General features: G+C 39.6%; 1 protein-coding gene across 2 annotated transcripts in view; it reads left to right on the top strand.

The window, feature by feature from the left end:
* RRAGB (Ras-related GTP binding B) overlaps nucleotides 1-18753 on the top strand; it is a 36479-nt gene that overhangs the window by 13253 nt on the left and 4473 nt on the right. For both annotated transcript variants that reach the window (XM_008593903.1, XM_008593902.1), the window contains 2 exons: nucleotides 7483-7578; nucleotides 9993-10115. In XM_008593903.1, coding sequence (XP_008592125.1) covers nucleotides 7483-7578; nucleotides 9993-10115 — 219 coding nt within the window. The remainder of the gene's footprint in view (nucleotides 1-7482; nucleotides 7579-9992; nucleotides 10116-18753) is intronic.

The raw sequence follows: 18753 nt of genomic DNA, 5'->3' as shown, positions 1-18753 counted from the left end.
GAGGTATGGGTAATATTTTACCATTCGTTTTTTAGGAAAAAAAAATCTTAGCATAAACTTTCAGAATAAAGTTCTGTCATTTGTTTAAAAAATACTCTTAAACACATTTTCCATGGTACAGAAAAGACAATATTCATATAGCTAATAATCTTTATAATTAAGTAAGGAATCACAATGTGACATCACTAAGGAGCCTTTATTTATTTTTTAAATAGGTTTGCTTCCCCTGTTTTACTATCCTTCAGAGCAGGGAGATACTGTCAAGGCTAGAAGACCCATCAGGAGTGAGATGAAGAAAGCTTGCTGCTGTCACTAGATTGACTTAGGAAACTGATATATACCAGTTCAAGTGCGAACCACACTATGTTAGGCACTATGCCAGTTCCTTCATAATTGTACTGACATGGTATATTTCTTTTCTTTTCTGCCATGGGAATTAGTACACACAAGTTTAAACCAGAGAAGACACAGTATGGGGTGATGTCACCAAGATGGTAGAGTAGGAGATACCAACCTTCATCCCCTCCACAAAAAAATAAATATAGATAGCTATCTACAAACTGAAATAGCCCAGAGCAGGACCAAGAGCCCATTACAAAAAAGGCACAGTAGAATGGGTAAACTCCTACCTAGCTTTGAGACTCCAGGACTGGCAAGTCACAAACACAGTCTGGCTTCAGTTTGCTCAGTATAAAATAAGAGGATTAGATTTTATGGTCTAAGTTGAAATAGAAGATTCTCCCCTATTTCCAAGGGTAGAGCTAAGGAAAACAGTTTTAGAATATGTTGTTGATGTAGAAGAATACAGTTCTCTTTGGATTAAGTATAAGAGTCTAAAGATATTCTTTATTGAACTAAAGGAATTTTTGGTAATAGCTGTGGTAAGGAGAGACAGTATGGTTGTGTGTATGTGTACAGAAAGACAGAAAGAACACAGAGAGGGGAGGTGGGTATTTATTTTAAGGAATAGGCTGAACTGATTGTGGAGGCTGGCAAGTCTAAAGTCTGGAGGGCAGGCAGACAGTCTGGAGACCCCAAAAAGAGTTGATGTTGCAGCTCAAGGCAGAAGGTAGTCTGGAGGGAGAATTCCTTCTTCCTGGGGCTGATTAGATGAGGCTCACCCACATTATGAACAGTAATTTGCTTTACCCAAAGCCTATGATTTAAATGTTAATCTCATCTGGAAAATACCTTCACAGTGACATCTAGACTGCTGTTTGACCAGATGTCTGGGTACTGTGGCCTGGCCAAGTTAACACGTAAAACTAACCGTTATAGTCCACCCCTTGTCATCTTGGCATTCATGCACATCTCCTGAAACGATACTTAATCTCCAAATGAAGACAATAGCAAGGTCATACTTCCACTTAATTACAACCAAAAATGTGCTAACTCTTTCCGCAGAAGAGGATGCAAAGTCCTCAGGTAATGTTTACTCTTCTCCTTGCTATCCTATACCTTAAATGTTACAGTATAAAGTTTACAATACTTAAATATTCTGATATAAAGTCTATAAATCTTATGTTTATGATAAAGGAATAAGAGAGGGAAGAAAAAGGCATTTGCTTAATACATACACATATATGCATATTCATGACAAAATAAGGAAAAATTACTCATAACAATTACAGTTCTTGTTTGTATAATTGGTAACATGATTGTAGCTGATATTCATAATTACTTTCTTCAGTTCCAGATTCCCTTTGTCCAGAGCAAGTACCACAGCTAGTTGTAGTTTTTTACTTGGTGGGATAATGCAAAGACGATGAGTAGATCTAATGGTCAGAGCCATTAGTAGACTTGCCTGAATTGGGTTGTTGTAGTTTTCCATTCACCGCACATGGTATTCCTACAAGATGCCCTAAGAGATCTATATTCCAGACATACTCTTCCTTAAGTCCATTGAGAAGCACTAGTCCAATATCCCCTTGATAATCAGTATCAGTCACCCTAGCCAGCACGGTAACTCCCTTCTTTGCCTGCTGATTTAAAGGCATGAAGAGCCCAAAGTGGCCTAGTGGCAGTCTTAACTTCCAGTTCAATGGAATCATTGTTGTCTCCTGGTGTATGCATTTCTGCCTTTAGAACTGAGACCTCTAGGCCAGCAGAGCATAAGGTCACAGAAACAAGGAACAATAACTTTGCTAGTAGATCGCTAAGGGTAATGGTGAGTGGTGCCACTCCCATTTCCACCCCTTGATTCATGGACCCATGAATCCTCACTATGGAAGAAAAAGTACCCTATGTTGGATGGTTATTCAAAGGATATAGAGCCTTTTAAAGAACCTTCCCCAGCCCTGCAAGGTATTGCCACTTAACTGGCACTGTCACTGAGCCTTTAAAAGGATATTTCACCATTCTGTCAAGCCAGCTGCTTCGGGATGGTAGGGAACATGGTAAGACAAGTGAATTCCTGAGCTTGGGTCCGTTGCTTCACTTAATTTGCTATGAAGTGAGTTCCTTAATCAGAAGCAATACTGTGTGGAATAGCACGATGATGTACAAAGGATTCTGTAAGTCCATAGATGGTAGTTTTGACAGAACCATTATATGCAGGGCAGGCAAATCCTTGTTTAGAGTAAGCGTCTAATCCAGAAAGAACAAAACGCTGCCCCTTCCATGATGGAAGTGGTTCAGTGTAATCAACTTGCCACCAGGTAGCTGGCTGATCACCCTAGGGAACGGCGCCATACTCAGGACTCAGTGTTGGTCTTTGCTGCTGGCAGATTGGGCACTCAGCCATGACCATGGCCAGGACAGCCTTGGTAAGTGGAAGTCCATGTTGCCGAGTCCATGTATAGCCCCCATCCCTGCCACCATGGTCACTTTGTTCATGAACCCTCTGGGTATTGACAGGGTGTGCTGAGGAAAGAGGCTGAATGGTCATCTTATCCACTTGATTATTAAAATCTCCCCATGAAGCCACAGGTGTAGTCTAGGAGAGAGAAGGCAGTGTAGCAGGAATGGGGAAAAGTGGCATTTGGGTCACTTCTTCATGTAACTTACTTGTCTCTTTAAGGCCTGCTTGAGCCTGATCTTATATGTACCACTTTAATTTGTTGATGGAGTGCATGCCTGGCTTAATGGCTTGGTAGGTTAGATAACACCCAGTTCAAGTTAAGCAGCTCAGGTCGCATGGTAACTTGGTAGCCCATGCTTAAGTGTTTAGTCTGTACTAAGGCCCAGTAACAATCCACGAGCTTTTTTTCAAAAGGAGTGTAGCTATCTATGGAGAATGGCAGGGCTTTGCTTCAATATCCTAAAGATATGCACTGCGATGTACCTATGAGGGCCTGCCAAAGACTCCAAACAACATCTCTATCTGCCACTGACACTTGAATCACCATTAGGTCTACTGGATTATATGACCCAAGAGGCAGAGCAGCTTGCACAGCAGACTGGACCTGTTATACAGACTTCCTCTCTTCTGGGCCCCACTCAAAACTAGCAGCTTTTGGGGTCACTTGGTAAATGGGCTGGAATAACACAGGCTAGATGAGGAATATGTTGCCTGCAAAAATTCAAAGAGGCCCCCCTAGACATACCGACCTTCTCTTGGTTGTAGAAGGGGCCAGATATAACAACTTACCCTTCATTTTAGAAAGGGTATCTCCCCACACCACTGCATCCCTAGAAATTTTGCTGAGGTAGAAGGCCCCTAAATTTTTGGGAGATTTATTTCCCACTCTCTGACATGCAAATGTCTTACTAGTAAGTGTAGAGTAGTTGCTGCTGCTTGCTCACTAGGTCCAATAAGCATAATGTCATCAATGTTATGGACCAGTGTAATGTCTTATGGAAGCGGAGACAATCAAGATCCCTGTGAACTAAATTATGACATAAGGATAGAGAATTGATATACCCCTGAGGTAGGACAGTGAAAGTGTATTACTGGCATTGCCAGCTGGAAGCAAACTGCTTCTGGTGGGCCTTATGGACAAGGGTGGAGAAAAAAGCATTTGTCAGAAAAATAGCTGCATACGGATACCAGGGGATGTGTTAATTTGGTCAAGTAATGAAACTACACCTTCCACAGAGGCTGCAGTTGTAGTCACCACCTGGTTAAATTTATGATAATCCACTGTCCAAGAGCCATCTGTCTTTTACACAAGCTGAATAGGCGAATTGAATGGGGATGTGGTGGGAATTGCCAGCCCTGCATCTTTCAAGTCTTTGATGGTGGCACTAATCTCCGCAGTCCTTCCAGAAATGCGATACTGCTTTTGGTTTACTATTTTCCTAGGTAGAGACAGTTCTAATGGCTTTCACTTGACTTTTAGCCCTTACTCCACTGCTCAGGGAGCCAATGTGGGGATTCTGCCAGTTGCTGAGTATGTCTATCGCAATTATGCATTCTGGAACTGGGGAAATAACCACAGGATGATTTGGGGGACCTTCTGGGCCTACCGTGAGACAGACCTGAGCTAGAACTTTGTTGATCACCTGGCCTCCATAAACCTCTACTCTGACTGGTGGACCACAGTAACATTTTGGGTCTCTTGGAATTAGTGTCAGTTCAGAGCCATTGCCCATTAGTCCCCCAAAAGTCTGACTATTTCCTTTTCCCCTATGCACAGTTACCCTGGTAAAAGGCTGTAGGTCCCCTGGGAGAGGCTGGGAGGAAGATTAACATTATAAATTTTTGGCAGTGCAGCAGGGTCCTTTTCAAGGGGACCCAGCCTCCCTTTCATCCAGGGGTCTGTAAACTGGTGTAAGTCTAGATATTGACTGAGAGGCTATGACTCTCTGTTTTTACAATTCAAGTTAGATTTTTGATCACTTGACCCAAAACTCTTCAACTTATACAGATCAAGTAAGAATTTAGTAGACTTACCATATATTTCAGTTTTAAAAACACTGTGATCAACTAACCAGTGCAATAGGTCCGTGTAAGTCAGATTTTTCTGATTGCTGCTTTGACTCTGCTTTGTAACTATGCCCACTTTGCTCTTGGTTATTAAGTGTTTCCACTTGGCTCCTGCCACTTCAGGGTTTGATTACCCCTATTGCATTTAGGTTTCTTAATTCAGTGGCAGCAGTTCCCACTGCAACTTCCAGCCTACAGAAAAGAGTGATCACAGAGCTAGGGAAGGAAGCTGGGGCCCCTCTCACAAATTTATTTCTCAGTTGTGGTGAAAGGTATGTCATCTGGGACCTCTTAGGGTTGGTGAGTAGGTCTTAAATGACAAATCCACTTGAACATACCAATTTCCCTAGGCCTTTGGATTCCTTCCTCTATAGTCTACCAAGTCAGGTCTGGCATTTCAACTTTATTTAGTGTAAGCCACCTTTTGGTCCATGTTTTAGCCAACCAACCAAATAAACTGTTAGAGTTCTTTCTTACCCCTGAGCTGCAACATTAAATACAGAATCTCTGCTTAGTGGACCCATATCAATAAATTTAGCCTAATCCAACTTTATGTTCCTTCCACCATTATCCCACACCCTTAATATCCATTCCCACTTATATTCCCCCAATTTTTATCTATGTAAGTTGGAAAAATTATGCAGTTCTTCTGGAGTATAGCACACTTCCTCATGGTTCACACTTTATACCTCACCTTTAGGAGCCTGCTAGGACTTGAGTCTACTTACAGGTCTAGAAGCAAAGCAGCGTGGTAGAGGTGAATCAGTAGTGTCTTGCAAAGCAGCGACCTCAGGAGAGGCCGTCAGAGTTTACTCAGGGACAGAGTGGCTGATTCCTCTGGCAAAGAAGACTCATTAGAATTTAAGGTTCAGTATATCCAGCTTCATCAGGATCTTCTCATATGACCCCATTCCAATTTTCAGAATCCTATTCCTTCCCAGTCAGTGCCCTCACTTTAATAGCAGACACCCTTTTGAGGATGGGAATTCAATTTGCATTGTAATTCATCTACTCACAGGGTGAGATTTGAGTTTGGTTTTCAGCAATCTCAGCTCTGCAGCTATAGGATATAAGGGTTTCTTTCAGGACAGACATAGAAACTTTCAGGTCATTTATATGGTGCTTGAACTGGGAATTCAGATTTCTGAACTCATCCTTTTCTTTCCCCACTTTGTACAGCACAGTTAGGATTAGCCAGCCAATCTTATTATATTCATCATTTTGATAAAAATGTTCAAAGTTATGTATGTGGTCACACAGAACCTTGCCTCTTATAAGTATTTGATTAGGAGTACCTAGTGGTGCTATTTTGTGTATCTCTGTTGCCATGTCATACCGTGGACTATCACTGTTCTCTTTTCTACTAAAAATAGAGTCATTAGCACCTTTATATCTAATCAGATTAGAGAACCAATTTGGAAAACTCATACTTAATATTCTCCTCTAGAACCAATCTCAGTACCAAAGTCTGTATTAGTCAGGGTTTTCCAGAGTAACAGAACAAATAGAATGTGTGAATGTACATATATATTTTTATATATATACACATACATATGCATGTAGAGAGAGAAAGAGAGGGAGGGGGAAAGAGGGAGAGAGGAAGAAACGGAAAGAGGGAGGGAGGGAGAGAGAAAGAGAGAGACTGATTTACTTTAGGGAGTTGGCTCAGCCAATTGTGGAGGCTGGCAGGTCTGAAATCTGCAGGGCAGGCCAACAGACTGGACACTCGTGGAAGAGCTGATGTTGCAGTTCAAGTCAGATGACAGCCTTGAGGCAGAATTTGTTCTTTCTTGGGAATGTCAATCTTTTTCTCTTAAGGCCTTCAACTGATAGGATTAGAGGCCCACTCACATTATAGAGGGTAATTTGCTTTACTCAAAGTCTGTTTATTCAAATGTTAACCTCATTTAAGAATTACCTTCACAGCAACATCCAGATCAAATGTCTGTGTACCTTGGCCTTAACAAGTTGATCCAAATTAATTGCAGTGTGTACACACATGTGCACCACCAGTCTGCCCACTCATGGGAAAATATCTGTATATATTATGTATGTGTGTAAATATATATTTTCCCATGTGTATGTGGGCATAGGCACATAGAAACATATCCAAGATGGATATATATTTGTGTGTGGGGGGGGGTTATATCTATATAGCCAAGTAAATACAATACATATGTAAATAATGTATATGAATGTATGTATATGTGTGTGAGAGAGAAAGATATATACAAAGGTTAAAATATTTTGATTTACCTCTTGATATGGGTATAGCTATCTTAAAATGACCCAGATTTGGTGATTTGGAATGTTAAATATATTTTATCAAGACTCCTCTGTATGTTAAAGTTTATTTTCTAACATAGTGCTCTCAGTAAGTGTGCAGCACAAACAGCATTGGCCTGAAGAATTCTAGTAACCATTTGTACTTTTAGACCTGACCTGAAATAAAGTCTGCCATCTTAGTTTGTGAAATAATGTACATACTCAAAATTCCTCTTAAGAAGGAGCAAAAGCTCCTGATTAAAATATGCTGAAATAATTGCATCTTAGATTTTGCATTGAAAGATGAGAACTGTTATATGCTGATAAGTATGTTGGACTTCTTAATTCAGATTTTTAAAGAGCGAGAAGAAGATCTGAGGCGTTTGTCTCGCCCACTGGAATGTTCTTGTTTCCGAACATCTATCTGGGATGAAACTCTCTATAAGGTGTGTATGTTTCCCAGAGTTTGCTCATTTTAAGAGTGTGATAAAAAGCTAGAAGGATATTAACAAAACTAAAAGAGTTTAAGCTATTTGATAGCCATCTAGATTGGATTGTACTAAAAAAAGAAATAATCTGCAATAAATCGAAGAATATCAAACTTAACATTAAGAGGTTTGGGTTTTTTTTTTTTTTGTCTTTTTCGCGACCAGTAAGGGGATTGCAACCCTTGGTGTGGTGTCGCTCACACTGCGCTCAGCCAGTGAGCGCACCTGCCATTCCTATATAGGATCCGAACCCGCGGTGGGAGCGTCGCTGAGCTCCCAGTGCCGCACTCTCCCGAGTGCGCCATGGGGCCGGCCCAGAGGTTTTGGTTTTGATCTTAGATTGGGTCAACATAGCTACCAAATCACCCTGAATTAGCCAGTTTGGTCATGACTAATTTGATACTGATCTTTGTCATATCAGAGGTTTCACTTACTGGCCATCATTCATTTTGACCTGTCATGGTTTCAATGCTGATTGGAGTTGTGTCTAGTATTCAGGTACCTCTACATGATATGAGTTAGTCTGCTTAAGATTGGATGTAAATAGAAGAAAAATATTTAGGGGAGAAATTGGAGAAAGGAGTCTTAGAATGAGATATGTTATGCTTAGGTTATGGTAGCTTCAACTTTCACACCAAACTGGAGACCAGTGTTGTTTCAACCAGAAGGATTGTTCCCATTGCTGGAACAGACACTACACTGCTTGCAGTAATTGTAAAGTTTACAACAATAGTTGTTTTATGAATGAAGCTGAAATTACCTTATTGGCACATAGGCTCCTTATCCTGCTTCCTCCCTTTCTCCTACTGACCTAGTGATTTAAAGGATTGGCTCTTTTTGGGTCTTCCTGTGGTCAGACCTTCCTTCAGACTGCTTCTGGTATCCATTGCCACATCTAACTCTGGATGGGAAAGCATCCTTCACTGTCACTGTTAGCTAGAGCCTCAGTATCAACTGCATCTGACGGGTATATACAGCCAGAAGCACAGAAACCTGACTTACTGAGGAGAAAAACCATTGACTTTAAAAATAGCCATTTTTTTTTAACTAATTCATTTTTTCCCCCAATATTATGTTGACCCAGCCTAACTCTAATAACAGGTCATTTTGAGATACCTGTACAGGAAATACTTTTCTAGATAAAATATGGGCTAAATTTCTCTCAAAGCCTTATTCCCATAGAACAGGTAACCGTAAATAAGGATGGATACGATACACTGATAAGACCCAACTGCTATGTGAAGGATGGCAATATATAACATGACCAAAGACAATTGGCTAATCATAACACTGCTGTGAGTGACAGTGTCTCTGCTGTGGTTAGCTTTAGTGCCTTCTCCAAGATAAATTCAGCAGTGACATTAACACCAACCTGGGAACTTGGAACCTGAACCTCCACACCTAAGTAATAAAACTAATTGGAACACAGACATCGCACTACTATCCTTTTTATCAATGTTGCATATTTTTATACAATATTATATTAATTTAATTTTTATACAATATTCTTAAATTTTTATACAATATTAAGTTTTAGTCAACAAGTACTCATTGCATGCCTGCTTGATGCTGTTGGATATTCAAATGACTAAGACCAAGTTCCTACTCTCTAATAGGGAAGAGAAGAACAAAGTACACCTAACCAGACAAATTGGAGTGAAAGTAAAGGAAATATTATAATGGAAATAAAAACAAAGGAGCCTTAAGAAAATAGAGAGAGGGTGTGATTTATTTCAACTGCTTATATTAGTCATGCTCCTCTGGATGACTCTCAGTTTTAGGCAGACACACAGTGAACCATTTTTAATTCAGTTGGATCAATAATTTATACAGCTGACAACAAACCTTTGGGAATGATAATGCCACTAATTTCTCTTGTAATGGTGTATTATTTTATTGAGGGGAAGGATCATTTATCTGTGTAGCTCTACTATTTTCGTGATATTGGTTCTTGGGTGTATATTAAATATAGCATTATTAGGTTCTAATCTTTAGAGCAGTCTACACTGTTGGACTTAAATATTTGTTGAATGGCTGGATTAGAAGCTTTTTAGCACAGTATATCATATTTTTCAATTTTTTTCCTAATGCAACATGATGTGTTAAATTATTTGTTTACTTTTAATTATCAATGGAAAGAAGTTTAGCATTTTACAAAAATGTTTAAACTGAAAATTCAACTCAAGGATGAAAATCAAATATTAGCTTCATTTTCTCATTTAATTTGTGTTATATTTAATGCCAGTGTTTGGGACTCAATAATCATATTTTGCTGACTATATGTTATAGTGTATTTACTCATTTCACAGATCTGATCTGGAACTGACAGTTTTATCTGCTAGTAATATTACACTGTGTTTCTGTTCTGCTAGGCTTGGTCCAGCATTGTTTATCAGCTGATTCCCAATGTTCAGCAACTAGAAATGAACCTAAGGAATTTTGCTGAAATTATCGAGGCTGATGAAGTACTTCTGTTTGAGAGAGCTACTTTTCTGGTAAGAACTTTTTGCTCTGAAGATGTACTTCACAGTGTACCTTCTATACAGCAACCGAGAATAGCATGTTACCATTTTCAGAAAGAACCTTTTCCCTCTTGTCATTATTTCAGCATGAACAGCCTTATTTATAAAGTAGTATTGTCAAGAAGCAACCTGAAAGAAGTCCTTTGATGTGTGTAGCTCTTTAGGAGTTAGTAAAACTTTGATTTTTGCAGATATGCCTTACTAGAGAGTTTAAATTATTTCTGCTAATAACTGTTCATTGTGTTAAAGAATTTCTATTTCCTGTTCACTTATGTTATGACATGTAGGATATTTTCCTTTTGGGAAAACTTGCACCCCACTCATTTTTTCAAAAGACTGAGTTGAAAATGTAACATGGAAGAAACGTAATGGTCAACTCAGTGACATAGCTAAGAGTTCAGATGGAGACGACTTCTGGTCAAGAGGGCAGAATAGGCGGTCCCCAGCATCACTGTCTTCCACAACTCAGCTAATTTACAACTATAAAAAAGCAATGACAGCCAAGTTGGGGCTGTTAGAGCTCAGGGGAAGAGGAGGAGAGACCTACAGAATGCATGAAGGTGGGAGAAGCCATGATGAGAGAAAGAAAAAGTCCCTCTGACCATTTCAAATCCCGGCCGCTTCCAGGCTGGAGCTGTTGAGTGCACAAAACAGGAGCTGGCAAAAGACACAGCTGTGCTTTTCAGATGAAGTTGCTTGGAGGCAGCAGGGGAGAAGGGGTCTTTGGTGTCCCCCAGGCCAGCAATACCATTAATAGGGTTCCCATGGACCAAAATGGGAGCAAGGAGCCACAACAACTGAAAAAAAGGAGCCACTCAGAAGCCGGTGAGTCATCGCAAGGGACTGAAGCATGGCCTGTCCCATGGGAAGTGTTTGGAGCACGGGTGGTGGGGGAGCCGGGCCCACCAGGTGAACACTGGGGCATAGAAAGGACAGCTGATCTGCCCCCCGCAATCAGTGTAGAACCACTCAGAGGAGACTGGTCAGGAATATAGAATTGCGTGGGGTGCAGTTTGATGAAAAGACTCAGGCCCAGACCAGCGTTTCTACATAACCCAGGTGCACCGGATTTCACTAGAAGTACCTATAAAGTCAACCATTAAAACCTGAGCTGCACAAAAAGCCTTCCCTAGGGAACCATCAGCAAAGCAGCAATTTAGCTCAACCACAGAGCTCAAGTACTGGTCCTCACAGGAAGTTCCCCCATTTTAGAAGTAAGCAAAGGACAACAAATTAGTTCCAGCGCAGAGTTTAAGTGGTGGGAACAGCAAATAATCCAACACAGAACTGAAAGATAAAACAAAGTACCCACAACAACAGACAAAGTTTGAGATTCACTAGTAAAGTTCTCATTTCACCAAAGAACAACTATAACACCTAGAAGGACTGGAAATCCCTTGGACTACCAAGCCAGAAAGGGGAGAGGGCTGTGGGCCTCAGCCATGCCCCCCGACACCTGCAACCAGTCCCAAGGGTGGGGCCTTGGGCCTTGCCCACACCACCCCAACAAGCACAACCACCCCAGCAATGACCACCAAGCTGCTGCAGGAAGCACCCTGGGCACTCCCAAGCTGAGGCAGTGGGGGGCCGAGGGTCTCAGTCACACCCTCGCAACACGAGCAACCAGCCCACCAACGACCACTGAGCCACCGCAGGAATTGCCCTGGCTCTTCCAAGCTGGGGTGATGGGGGGCTGAGGACCTTGGTCACACTCCCCCACATGAGCAACCAACCAAGGAACAATCACTGAGCTGCCGGAGGAAGCACCCTGGGCTCTCCCAAGCTGAGGCAGTGGGGGACCTTGGGCCTTGTTCATGCCTCTGCCAACATGAGTAACCAGCCCAGCGACGACCTCCGAGCCACAGCAAGAAGGGCCTGGGGTACCCGAGCTGGGGTGGTGGGAGGCCAGGGCTTTTGCCACACACCCCTGACATCTGTACCCAGCCCAGCCATGACCAACCCAACACTGGAAGCACCCTGGTCTCCCCTGTGGGATTGAGGGGGGTGCCACAGGCCTCAATCCTGCCGTTCCTCCTTTCATCACATTTCCTTCCTCTTTCCCGAACTCTCCCTCTTCCTCCCAACTGCTCTGCAACAACCTCATAGAATGTAAAAAATAATATTAATAAAATAGAATAAAATTAGGAAAAAGACTTTCACATGGAGAACTGAAAAGGGAAAGAGGTACACTGGTATTTTCATTTTTCTCCTAAATTGAATGTAGCTTCCATATCTTGGCTATTGTGAACAGAGCTGCAATGAAGATGGGAGTGCAGGTACACCTTCGACACGATCATCTCCATTCCTTTGGGTATATACCCAGAAGTGGTATTGCTAGATCATATGGAGGATCTATCTTTAGTTGTTTGAGAAACCTCCATACTGTTTTCCATAGTGGTGGAACTAATTTACAGTCCAACCTAAATGTCCATCAATGGATGATTGGATAAGGAAACTGGTATATATACACCATCAAATACTAGTCTGCCATAAAAAAGAATGAAATTTTACCATTTGCAACAACATGGATGAGCTTAAGTGAAGTAAGCAAAGCACAGAGGGATAAATACTGTATGTACTCTCTCATAAGTAGGAGCTAAGAGATAAAGAAGAATGGAAAGAAAGGCCATAGTGGTGCATTGGACTTGCAGAGGGAGAGAACATACCTGGGGATACAAAGTGGAGTGGAGTGGGAAAAGGGGAATGGGGAGGGAGGTTGGGGATTATTGAGGGAATAATTGGGTGGGGGACACAGGGTATAATCACAATTTGTGGTAATGGACATGCTGCCCGTATGGATCTAGCCATCATATCTTAAGAGATGAGTGGTGACAATTTGCTTTGTACCCCATGAATATTCTTAATCAATAAAAACAAAACAAAATATTTAAAACACAAATTAAATTTAAAAAATTAATTGAACTTAGCAAATATATTAAAGCTTAAATAATAGCAGAAAAATACCCAGGTATAGGGAGAGATACAGGTCTTCAGATTCAGGAGGCCCAAAGATCGCCAAACATATTCAACCCAAAAAGGTCCTCTCCAAGACACATTATAATCAAACTGGCAAAGCTCAAAGACAAGGAGAGAATCTTAAAAGCTACAGGAGAGTAGCATCAAGTCGCCTATAAGGGAGCTCCTATTAGACTAACATCAGATTTTTCACCAGAAACCTTAAAAGCCAGAAGAGAATGGGATGATATATTCAAAATACTAAAAGACAAAAATTGCCAGCCAAGAATACTTTACCCAGCAAGGCTCTCCTTTCAAAATGAAGGACAAATAGTATATTTTGCAGACAAACAAAAACTGCAGGAGTTTGCTATCACACAGCCAACCTTACAAGAAATTCTCAAGGGAGTACTGGATCTGGTATATGAAAAACAACAATCACTACCATGAATACTCAAGAAAGAACAAAACCCACCGGTAAAATAAAAATGCTAACAATAAAGAGGAAAAAAAAGTTTTATCTACCATCCCAAAAAACCGGCAAACAGTAAATCAGAAAGAAAGGAACAAAAGATATTTAAAACATCCAAACAAAAATCAAAATGCCAGGAGTAAATCAACACCTTTCAGTAATAACTCTTAATGTAAAAGGTTTGAATTTCCCACTCAAAGGATACAGACTGACTGGCTCGATTAAAAAGATCGATCCAACAATATGCTGCCTTCAAGAGACTCCTCACCTGTAAAGACACAGACTAAGAGTGAAAGGATGAAAAAAGATATACCAAGCATATAGAACTGAAAAATGAGCTGGAGTAACTATTCTTATATCAGATAAAATAGACTTTAAAGAAAAAAAAATATGAAAAAAGATGAACAAGGCCACTATATAATGATAAAAGGATCTAACCAACAAGAAGACATAACAATCATAAATACATAGGCAGCCAACATCAGAGCAGCCAGACTTATAAAGCAAGCACTATTAGACCTAAAGAAAGAGATAGACACTAATATCATACTAGTAGGGGACCTGAACACTGCACTCTCACATTGGACAGATCATTTAGGCAAAAACTCAACTGAGAAACACAAGATCTAAACAACACTCTAGACCAATTGGGCTTGGCAGAAATCTACAGAACATTTCATCCAACAGCCTCAATATTCATTCTTCTCATCAGCACATGGAACATTCTCCAGGGTAGACCATATGTTAGGTCATGAATCAAGCCTCAATAAATTCAAAAAAATTGGAATTATCCCATGTATTTTTTCAGACCACAATGGATTAAAACTAGAAATCAATAACAAATGAAACTCTGGAAACTATGGAAATTAAACAACATTCTACTTAATGACATGTGGGTCCAAGAAGAAATTAAATAGGAAATCAAAAACTTTATTGAAAATAATGACACATCATACCAAAACCTGTGGGATACTGCAAAAGCAGTATTAAGGGGGAAATTTATCACATCAAATGCTTCAGAAGAATGGAAAGATGGGAAATAAACAACTTAACACTTTACCTTAAAGAACTAAAACAATCCAAACCCAAAGCTAGTAGATGGAAAGAAATAATTAAAATCAGAGCAGAACTAAATGAAACAAAACCCGAAAAACAGTACAAAAGATCAATGAAACAAAAAGTTGTATTTTTTTGAGAAGATAAATAAAATCGACAAACAATTAGCAAGGCTAGCTAAAAAAAGAAGAGAGAATACACAACAGAAACTAGAAATGAAAAAGGTAATATTACAACCAATACCTCAGAAGTACAAGGAACATTAGAGACTATTATAAACAACTATATACCACCAAATTTGAAAATCTGGAGGAAATGGATAAATTTCTGGACACACACAAACTACCAAGACAGAGAAAATCTGAACAGACCAATAACAATCAAAGGATTGAAGCAGTCGCCCAACAAAGAAAAGTCAGGATAGATGGCTTCACTGCAGAATTCTACCAAATCTTCAAAGAATTAACCCAATTCTCTACAGACTTTTCCAAAAAATTGAAATAGAGTCCATTCTCCCAAATTCATTCTGAGGCAAACATCATCCTTATACAAAAAGCAGACAAAGATACAACAAGAAAAAAAAAAAAAGCAAAGTACAGGCCAATATCTTTGATGAATATAGATGTAAGAATCCTCAATAAAATACTAGCTAATAGAATACAGCAACACATACATAAAATTATACACCATGATGAAGGAGGATTCATCCCAGGGATGCAAAGTTGGTCCACCATATGCAAATCAATAAATGTGATACACCACATCAACAAAATCAGAGACAAAAACCATATGATCATCTCTATAGATGCTGAAAAAGCATTTGACAGAATTCAACATTCATTCATGATAGACTCTGTAAATTGGTTTAGAAGGAAAGTATTTCAACACAATTAATGCCATATATGTCAAACCCACTGCCAGTATCATCCTGAATGGGGAAATGTTGAAAGCTTTTCTCTTAAGAACAGGAACAAGACAAGGATGCCCACTCTTACCACTCCTATTTAACATAGTGCTGGAAGTACTAGCCAGAGCAATCAGGGAAGAGAAGGAAATAAAGGGCATCCGGATTGGAAAAGATGAAGTCATACTGTCCCTCTTTGCAGATGCTATGATCCTATATATAGAACAGCCTAAAAACTCTACAAAAAAACTTTTAAAGTTAATAAATGACTTCAGCAAAGTTGCAGAATACAAAATCAACATGCAAAAATCAGTAGCATTTCTATACTCCAACAATGAAGTATCAGAAAAAGGAATCAAGAAAGCTAGCCCATTTACAATAGCCACCAAAAAAATAAAATACCTAGGACTAAATTTAACGAAGGGCACAAAAATCTCTACGATGAGAACTACAAACCACTGTTGAGAAAAATTAAAGAAGACACAAGAAGATGGGAAGATATCCCATACTCTTGGATTGGAAGAATTAGCATTGTGAAAATGTCCATACTACCCAAAATGATCTACATATTCATTGCAATCCCCATCAAAATTCCAATGACATTTTCCTCAGAATTGGAAAAAAAAATCCAAACATTCATAGGGAAGAACAAAAGACCATGAATAGCCAAAGCAATCCTGAGCAAAAAAAATAAAGTTGGAGGCATAACACTACCCGAAGTTATACTACAAAGCTAGAGGAACAAAAATAGCATGGTAGTGGCATAAAGACAAACATAGATACCAGTGGAACAGAATAGAGAATCCAAATATCAACCCATGCACCTGCAGCCATCTGATCTTCAACAAAGGCACCAAGACTACACACTAGGGGTGAGACTGCCTCTTCAGTAAATGGTGCTGGGAAAATTGGGCATTTTTATGTAGGAGAATGAAAGTAGACCCATACTTTTCACCATATACCAAAGTCAACTCAAAATGGATTAAAGAATTAAATATACATCCCCAAACAATCAAACTCCTTAAAGAAAATATAGAGGAAAAACTCCAGGAAGTAGGGTTGGATACAGACTTTATGAATATGACCGAAAAGCACAGGCAACCAAAGGAAAAATAAACAAGTAGGATTATATCAAACTAAAAAGCTTCTGCACAGCAAAAGAAACAATTAACAGAGCAAAAAGACAACCGACAGAGTGGGAGAAATTATTTGCAAAATATACATACGACAAAGGGTTAATAACCAGAATATACAAGGAACACAAACAACAGCAAAAAAACAAGTAACCCATTTTAAAAAAGGGCAAAGGAGCTGCATAGGCATTTCTAAAAGGATGATATACAAGTGGCCAATAGACACATGAAAAATGCTCAATATCACTCAGCATTCGGGAAATGAAAATCAAAACTACTTTGAGATACTATCTCTTTCCAGTTAGGATGGCTAATAACCAAAGACTGAGAATGACAAATGCTAGTGAGGATGAAGAGAAAAAGGAACCCTCCTACACTGTTGGTGGGACTGCAAAATGGTGCAGCCTCTATGGAAAATGGTATGGAGGTTCCTCAAACAATTGCAGAGAGATCTACCATATGACCCAGCTATTCCAGTGCTGGGAATATACCCAGAGGAATGGAAATCATCATGTTGAAGAGATACCTGTTCTCCAGGGTTTATTGCAGCACTATTCACAATAGCCAAGAATTGGAACCAGCCTAAATGCCCACCATCAGATTAGTGGACAAGGAAAATGTGGTATATCTACACAATGGAATACTATTTTGCTATAAAAAACAAATGAACTACCATTCACAGCCACATGGATAGACTTAGAGAAAATTATGTTAAGTGAAATAAACCCAGGCACAGAAAGAGAAATACCACATGTTCTTACTTATTTGTGGGAGTTAATAAAATAAATAAATATACAAACAAACTGAGGGGGGGGGGGAAAGAAGACACAACAATCACAATAATTCCTTCAACTTAAGACAAATGAACAGATATGGTGTTGATGGTGGGGTAGGAAGGAGGAAAGGGAGGGCAGAAAAGGAGGAATTGGTAAAGGGGCAAAAAAATCAACTACATTGTATATTGATAAGTTTTTTTTACTGTTTCTATGATCCTGAGGGGGGGATGCAAAACCAGTATTATGTTTATAAGTAAATTTCTAAAATAGTAGTAATAGAAACTAATCTGAGGTATTACAATGCACTGCGTAAGTAATTGGTAATTAGCTTAGTAAATGTAACTCTAAGAGCAGCTCCCTGTAAATAATTTGTTTCTGAGCTCTATCAATGCTTGGTGATTTTAGACACATTTCTTAATCTCTCTGATCTTTGTCTCTCTATAAAATGGGAATAATAATGTATCATAAGTATACTGTGTGGATTAAAATAGGACAAGGTAACATTAAGCCCCTAGCAGAAGCATTGTCATGTAGTTGGTAAACTGTTAAACATTGGTTTCTTTTGCTATTACAGCAACAGAGGGCAGAGAATCCAAAGTGAGATTTATCCCACTTCCTTTGTGGAAACATTATTTGTAACTACATCAGTATTGGGGAGCCATCTTTCCTGCTAGCTGGTACAGCTGAGGCAAGGAGTCCTAACTAGAGTATCTTTCTGCCTCAGCCCACTGGCAGGGGTCACTTGCTTGGAATTGTGCTATGTGAACCCTGTTTTTCCTGCTAGTATGAGTAGCAACAAATAAGCTATTCTGTCTGTCTTGATGTACATGGTATGACAGAATCCTGCTTCAGCAGTATTCCTCTCTTCTCTCCACCACACGTGGTCATACAGGTTAACCTAATATGAGCTCCCTATTCCTCATTTCTTTCTCTTGAAGACTAAGTTTAGGTGTGATTGACTACGTTCACTGGGGGGGTAAAGTCAAGCAAGGGGGACCTGTTCCACCTGATATTGGTATAGGAATTATTTTGAAAGTTTCACATTGTCTCAGGAAATTTACCTGTGAATTTTCTTCTGCTGAGTGACTCAGTTTTGGTTAGAAACTTTGCATCTGTGTATTCAGCCTGTAGGTAATACTTGCATGGTTTTCTCAAAATCTGAAAGTTAGGGAAAGTATTTTCAGCTGGTGTAGGTGTCCATCGTAAATTGGTTCATTCATGAACAGTCTTCAGAGGTTAGAATCATCTATTTAAACTTTTAAAATATAATTTCTAAAGTTTTTTTTTTTTTTTTTTTTTGTTTGGGGTTCGTTTG

Source organism: Galeopterus variegatus, unplaced genomic scaffold (genome assembly GCF_000696425.1).
Source record: "Galeopterus variegatus unplaced genomic scaffold, G_variegatus-3.0.2 Scaffold9842, whole genome shotgun sequence".
Classification (NCBI taxonomy): domain Eukaryota; kingdom Metazoa; phylum Chordata; class Mammalia; order Dermoptera; family Cynocephalidae; genus Galeopterus; species Galeopterus variegatus.
This window is presented reverse-complemented; position numbering and strand designations above follow the sequence as displayed.